Source organism: Triticum aestivum, chromosome 2B (genome assembly GCF_018294505.1).
Source record: "Triticum aestivum cultivar Chinese Spring chromosome 2B, IWGSC CS RefSeq v2.1, whole genome shotgun sequence".
Taxonomy (NCBI): Eukaryota; Viridiplantae; Streptophyta; class Magnoliopsida; order Poales; family Poaceae; genus Triticum; species Triticum aestivum.
This window is the reverse complement of record NC_057798.1, coordinates 150,193,961-150,201,353: the sequence shown is the minus strand read 5'-3', so window position 1 is coordinate 150,201,353 and position 7,393 is coordinate 150,193,961. Positions and strand designations below refer to the sequence as shown.

General features: G+C 44.6%; 1 protein-coding gene across 3 annotated transcripts; it reads left to right on the top strand.

The window, feature by feature from the left end:
• The first annotated feature begins 561 nt into the window (after positions 1 to 561).
• Positions 562 to 6,297, top strand: LOC123044003 (stomatal closure-related actin-binding protein 1). Of its 3 annotated transcripts, XM_044466622.1 has the most exons (14): positions 562 to 900; positions 1,793 to 1,897; positions 2,155 to 2,461; positions 2,551 to 2,679; positions 2,882 to 2,974; positions 3,519 to 3,659; positions 4,316 to 4,384; positions 4,498 to 4,581; positions 4,671 to 4,845; positions 4,931 to 5,047; positions 5,135 to 5,193; positions 5,465 to 5,599; positions 5,706 to 5,855; positions 5,941 to 6,297. In XM_044466622.1, exons 2-14 carry the CDS (start codon positions 1,890 to 1,892, stop codon positions 5,977 to 5,979), a joined length of 1,506 nt encoding a protein of 501 aa, XP_044322557.1. In that variant the 5' UTR covers positions 562 to 900; positions 1,793 to 1,889; the 3' UTR covers positions 5,980 to 6,297. The 3 variants fall into 3 exon arrangements, with proteins under 3 accessions (XP_044322557.1, XP_044322558.1, XP_044322556.1); XM_044466623.1 differs by lacking the exon at positions 1,793 to 1,897 and having other exon boundaries at positions 565 to 900; XM_044466621.1 differs by lacking the exons at positions 562 to 900; positions 1,793 to 1,897 and adding an exon at positions 2,051 to 2,068.
• The last annotated feature ends 1,096 nt before the right edge of the window (positions 6,298 to 7,393 follow it).

Below are 7,393 nucleotides of genomic sequence, written 5' to 3'. Positions count from 1 at the left end.
ATCTAACAGTAGGGATTTTTGTTCTCTCAAAAAAAGAAAAATTCTGGATTGTCAATTAAAAAATAACTTAAATACATAAAAGGTGTTTGAGCGCAAGTCTTCACAAATTCCGCTTGCACCCAAGCGGTGAGTGTGCATGGCCCTCGTGTAGGAGGGCGCGAGTTGTAGTCTCCTAGGCGCGCTTGATTTGCGCCAAGATTCTTTCTGCCGACGGCGGGAAGGGCGTTCGCCAGGATTGGTTCCTGACGAACGGACTATATAGCATTTCTGGTGTAAGCAGGATCTTTTTTATACAAATTTCTTTAAAAGATGTTTACTTTTTGGTGTATGCAGGATCTTTTTTTATACAATTTTCTTTAAAAGATGTTTACACGAGCGATCAAGTGTAAGCAGGATTTTTTTATCTGAATCTGGAATGGTGGTAACAGCAAACTACTAGTAGCTCCATACTACCATAGCACCTGGTACGTGGCAATCCCGCATAGTTTTCGTCCATGTGCATAGGGGGGCAACGTGCACAGAAGCAGAAAGGATCCCCGGCCCCCTTTCGAAAGAGGGCATTCAATTCAAAGCTCGCACCCGCTCTCCTTCCTTCCCTGTTTGCCAGCCGAGGAGACAGGGAGCACGAGGAGAGCGAAGACCGCGCAGAGCAGAGAGACCACAGAGAGAGAGGGATAAACCTCCCTCCATTTTTATTACACCAAAAACCCACCGCGAAGGTCTCTCCAGATTCGCTCCACGTTCCCCGCAACGCTCTCCGCTCGCCGAATCGAGCCCCCAATGCGCGCGCCAGCAGCGCGGGCGAGTGCGAGATCCGGGGGCGCCGTTTGACCTGGGCAGGGCAGACGGCTCCGGCTCCGACTCCGGGCGCCGCCGCATTCGGCGAGGCTTGGCGCTCCGGTAAGCATCTCCCCCTCTCTCTATCTTGAGCGTGTTCGTGGCGTTTCTCGTTTGATTTCCCCGTCGTTTTTGAACCGCCGCCTGCTTGGGACGGGAGGTTGAAAGTCTTGGCCTTTTCTTTTTGCTCTGTTTTTTTTCTCTCTCTCGTAGTGGTGCCTTTTCCTCTTTTTTTTTTCTTTTCAACAAAAGTCGGTATAATTTTGTCCGTGCTCCGTTGGAGGCGTAGCTGCCGAAATCTTTAAGCAAATGTTGTTCCATTGGGTCTTGGAGCAGTAGCAAATTACAGTCTCGCTTTTCCGTGGAGTGGGTGGGTGGGTGGTTAGCAATACAACCTAGTACTAGTAGCACAAAAAAGAGGCGCAAATTAAGAGCCAAGGCGCGCTTAGATTTCAATTCTCTTACACGACAGTCTACAGGTGCCCTATAAAACCGAGAATGTATTTTTAGTTTGAGAAACTGAGTGTTGATTTTATACCCAGGAGAAATTAATTGGACTAACTATTGCAAAAACTTAACGCACTACGTATGTGTTTCTTCTGTTATGGCTGTTGGAAGGTCAGTATTTTTATTCATTAGCAGTTTTTGTTTAATTGTTCATGTACACGATGCCACAATTAAACTGACACCGAAGAATTTTCCTTGATTTAGCTGTTTGAACAGATTGTAACCAGAATCAGCCTTGTATTCCTGCGTATTAACAAATTTAGCCTCCACTCCAGCCCCAGGCATCTTAGCTGTCCTTTTTGGTTAACTAACCTTATGATTCCCGTTGACCATTGCAACTGTACAGGGGAGTTGTACTATCTGCCATCTCGCTGTCCTGTCTAGTGCAATTTAAGACATTCATGCAAAAGTTAGTTGCTTCTCCTGATTCCAGTTGCTTCTAATGCAGGTCTGTAGTCCAGAGTTTAGTGGGTGATTCTGTACGACCTTGCGATGATTATAACTGCAACACTTGAGGGTTGGTAGTAGCACATGCACAAGGCTTGATGAACTTGTATGGCTTTTGTTCTCTTTCTTTTGGAAGGGAGAACTCTTCCACTTGCTTCTGCCTTTTCATCAGCTTCCATGCTGCAGTTTGACAATTTTTATTTCGGTGTTATTTTTTGTGTTCCCTTTTTCCATCTTTTATGTTTGTCGACGGGTCATTAAAACAGAAAACGGTGATGTATGAACCATTTTCACCAATGATGTATTCATGGTGTCCAGCAGTGATCTTTTGAGATACTGACGCTCCTTTTTTTTTGGAATTAGGGGTGAGAATTACTTATCGATGACTCGGGCTTCAACTCTTGATTTCCGGCGGAAGACGCAGGGTCAGAACAACTGGTCTGGGCCGTTGCGCCCAGTAAACGTCATCAGAAATAAATTCCCTACCTACAAGAATGGTTTGAATGGGATAGTCATCAAATTTGCAGATGAGCCAGAAATGCCATCTCTTAAGGAGTCTGTTGCTAAAGAGACAGCAGATCTGCTTGATCGGCGTCAACGTCTTTCAGTCCGCGAGCTCGCAATGAAATTTGAGAAGGGCCTCAGTACTGCCACATTATTGTCTAACGAGGTATGGGTCTTCCTGATTCCTGAACACTCGTTTAGCAATTGGTTCAGTTAGTTCAGACCTTAAGTTATTGCATTGGCTTTAACTCTCAGGTTAAATGTAAACAAGTGGCTTTATTGGAGCGAGACATCCTTCTGAAGAATCTAAAGAGTGTATTGGAGTCACTGAGAGGTCAAGTAGCTGGCAAATATAAGGATGAAATCGAGGAATCAGTATCTATGGTTGGTTTTTCTTCTTTTGAACCATATTTACAGCCTCGTGAAGGATTATTGTTCCTCAGTGTGTTTACAGAGTATCTTTAATGACGTTGCAAGTGTTCTAAACTTACCATTATGGTTTCTTAGAAGAAGTCTCCAGTTAAATATATATGCCTAAATGATCCCTTTGTTTGTGAGCACTTTAATAGTTTGATACTTTCTATAGGTGGATATTTTAGCAGTTCAGCTGTCCAAAAGAGAAAATGAGTTGCTTCAGCAGAAAACCGAGGTCACGAGAATAGCGACTTCACTGAAACTGGTGAGTTAATCCTTGTACTTTGGAAGTATCTTTATTCTATGAACCTTTGTAAGCACATTTAAGTACCATGGGCCATTCTGTGTTCTCTGTTTACAATGTACTATCAAATGACATGTGTATTTTCCCTGCTTGCTACTGGCTTTGGAGGAAAACTTATTTCCTTCTTTTAAATGCAAATTATCTGCCATGATTAAGCAAGCCAAGCTGAAGTTTTGCCTTTGTTGGGGCTTCAGAAACAGACTATCACACATTACTACAGATTTGAAATGGTGCTCTTCTCTTCCAAATGCGCAGCAAAATTTCAGGGGCCTGCCGATGGTTTGTTGAGCAGCAAATTTTTAGGAGTTCTGCCTTATTTTCTTACCATGGTTCAGAAAATAACATGCTGGCAATGATTTGTGCGTAAAGCACGTTCCAATTCCTCTTGGATTGGCTCGTCGTTTTAGTATTTTTTATAAACATCATCTATCCATATCGAGTATGCTTAATCTTGGTGTAGTCCCATTTCTTCATTTTCACACAACTCTTTCTGTATCGTTCGTAGGCTTCTGAAGATGCTAGGAGAATTGTTGACGAAGAACGAACTAATGCCCGCACGGAGATTGAAAATGCTAGAGCTGCTGTACTAAGAGTTCAAAAAGTACTTAAAGAGAAAGAGAACAGTTCACAAAGAATTGGGAAGCAGGTAAATTATATATAATTATATGAGCAACATATTATCTTGTTTTCTCTACTTTAGTACCATGCTTGCCTGGAACTTATGCCTGAATCTGTATTCCTTATGTATCCTTTTATTTATGTCATATGCAATTCCTCCCCTTGACTTCTGTACAAATTTTCTGTTCAAAACCAGTGGTAGTTTTTTTTTTAAAAATTTGACTATGCAACCTTCTACGAACTGCATCATACAGCAACAGATCTTCCTGCCCAACTTTGCTTTTATTGCTTGCTTGTCCAGATGCTGTACTTTGACACTTTCCTCAATTTTTAAGATCTTCCTGCCCAACTGTTTGTACAGATATAAGCATGCTCTATACACAGACAGAACTGCTGTGGTTCAGCAGCATGATGTTTCTAACATGCGATGTCGATCACTTAATTCATTGAATCTTGTCTGAACCATAACTCGTTTATCTTGGGGCATTACTTCTCTGTTCTATTTTTGTTGCTGTGTTTTTCATTCTATTAGTTGGTGCTTTTGGCCTTGAACTGCTCCCAGTTTCCTGTCTGTCATACCTTCCATGTATGTTAAGAGATTGGTGTGTTTTCTTATGTAAAGTTCCTTCTATTTCCAGCTGAACTGTGCACATTTAAATTTTATTTCTGTTTGAAATATGTAAGGATGTGGATGAACTTAGGGAAAAAGTTCAAGAAGCACGGAGAGTCAAGATGTTGCATTGCCCCAGCAAGGTAGACTTCATAGGCTTATTGCGTTGTTTTGTGTATATATGGCATATACTTATGTGATTATATGGATTTTATACAATGTCAAATATGTTTAGAGCCTTTTAATACCTTTGTAGGCAATGGACATAAAAAGCGAGATCCATGTTCTACGTGATCAATATGCCGAGATATCTTCCAGTTCTACTCATCTTTTAAAAGAGGTATGGCTTACATGTTCTGCATTTGGTGACTTCAGTTTGTGTCTCTCTCATTACACTTATATAGAATTATCTTGATCTGTTATCTTTAGTTGGAGTTGCACCAAAGTTTTAAGGAAAATGGCGTGCCCTCATGTGAGTTGGAGGGTCTCGAAAGCTTAGGCTCAATGCTGTGCGTAGTTGTCAAGAATGATGTGGCTTTATCGAATAGTTCAGTACAATGGTTCCGCATACAGCCTGAGGGACCCAAGAAGGAAATCATTTCCGGTAGGACTATCTTCATCCTACAAAAACTCTAGTTTCTACAGATAACACTCTTTTTAAAATATTTGTTGCCACTGGAAATTTTTAGGTGCCACAAAGCTAGTGTATGCTCCAGAACCTCATGACGTAGGGCGGTACCTGCAAGCTGAGGTTAACCTTGGTGGTCAAACCTCTGTCGCAAAGACTGCTGGCCCACTAGACCCTGGTTAGTTTGTTTGCATATGGTTATCTGACAAAGTTAAGCTGCTTTCATGGTTATGACATGGCTAACATTACTTTGGTCATGGAACAGCACCAGGTTTGGTCGATTATGTAGAGACCCTTGTAAGGAATCCTGAAACCGACTACAATGTATGATCACCCCTTCCTTAGCCATTAATATTTCTGTAGTCTGTACAGAGTTTTATCTTTGCTTATTATATACCGAACTGTTTTAGTGCCCATAGCACAATCTACCTGTTGCCATGTCATCTGCTGATCTTATGTCGACGAATCGTATTTCTGTAGCACTAGGAGAACATAATAATGCTAGTTATTTATCCTATCTTGACAAGGCGTTTATCCACTGACTTACTTCCTTCAAGTCATGTTTTTTAACGTGCCATTATTCTCCTCATGGCAGGTTGTTGTCCTTCAAGTGAACGGAATCAACCAACCTACAGATTCCATCCACATCCTATGCGTCGGGAAACTGCGGATGCGACTTGCCAAAGGAACAACGGTCGTAGCCAGGGAATTCTACTCGTCGTCGATGCAGGTACCCTCTAGCAACACTTCCAGCATCACAAGACACTGGCTGTGTTTTATGTTACTGGCTATGGCATGTGCCTAACCCGTGTCCATCCTCCATCCGAGAATTTCAGCTATGCGGCGTTAGGGGCGGCGGAGATGCGGCGCCTCAGGCGATGTTCTGGCAGCCCAGGGAAGGCCTCAGCTTGGTCCTGGGCTTCGAGACGCCCAGGGAGCGCAACTCGGCGATCATGCTCGCGCGGAGATTCGCTATCGATTGCAACGTAAGCTCAGACCATTCGTATTTTTGGACCGTGTCATGGGTATCATCATCGCTCATGCCTTGATCTTCTTCCTTGCTGGACGCAGATCATCCTCGCCGGTCCAGGGGACAAAACTCCGTGGTGACACGACCAAGCACACCAGCTAACTTAGTTCTGACCCTTGACGGAATCAGTGTACATCTATCTCTGTGCAGTGCACGGCAGCGTCTGTTTAGTAGTAGCTCAGTGCCCACTTGGCATCGGTTCATTGTTTTCTTGCCTAGGTTTCTTCATCTTCTTTCTTTCACGTCATCACTGTATCCTGCTAGTATCTTGCTAGGTAGAGCATGTCTTTTGATTTTCCTGACACCCTGGTGCGAGATCTATAGGTGTGTGCCAGTTCCATTGTAATTTTATATTTGAACAATAAAAATGTGACGCTGATGTACGCCTTCATGCCCAAGTTGCTTCTTGTGTGAACCTTGGCCTGTTCGTCCGAGCAAATCGTTCGTCTCTGACTATATGACGAACAGGCAACATCCAAACCCTAACCCCAAGGGACGCGGCTGATAGCCCGTAGCCGGCCGGCTAGCCATGGAAGACCTCCCCGACGATTCTCTCGCACGCATCCTCCGCAGAAAACAACCACCTTTTTGGTCCGATACCTCCGCGTTCTTTTCCCCGAACGTTGAAAAATTTCCGGTACTTCCGGACAAGTTACTTTGTTCTAAGGTCATCTTCAACGCCGGTCTGTAAACTAGACACCGCATCTATTTACGGACAGAAGGGGGGAGTCTGTGGATATGGATGCGGGAATTGGCCAACCACGCCAGCCGCATACGTCCGGCGGCCATCCAAACAAATTTGGTGCATATTTAAACAAACCCGATGAATTTCATTGAAACTTGAATAGTTTTTACATAAAACCGGATGATTTTCGATATATTTGCACTAGACCGGACTCTATCCTAGCCTAAAATGACCACCAGCGCCCGTTCCCCATCTCCGGTTGGCCATGAGCCTCGAATCACCTTCGCAGCCTACCAGCGGCTAATCGGCTGACGATGATGAGCCCGCCAAGCTTGGCTTCAGCGGAAACGAAAGAGCGGTGGCCTTCTTCGCTGTTGCCGACGCCCGTGGACGTGCCGGTTCTCGTGGTCATGGTGACGGGGCATGGGCTTGGCGGAGCTGGCGACGTCCTCCTCGTCATTGCTCTTGCCATAGACTTCGTCAACTGCCTCGTTGAACTCCTTGAAGGCGGCTTCTAGCTCCGCCTGATACTCCCGGTACTGCCGGCGGTCGCGGCGGATTTCATGGGCGATGCAATCGAAGTCGACCAACGCCTTCTGCTCGGCCACGTCCACGTCCGACACGATGGCCATGCCGGCGGCGAGTAGCTCCCTCCACGTGCCGGTGCTCGTCGAGGAGGCGGAGGTTGTAGGCCTGGTTGGCCTACGCCTGCCGGAACGTGGCCTCCCGCTCCTCTAGCACCATGTCGGTGAAGGAAATATGCCCTAGAGGCAATAATAAAGTTATTATTTATTTCCTTATAATCATGA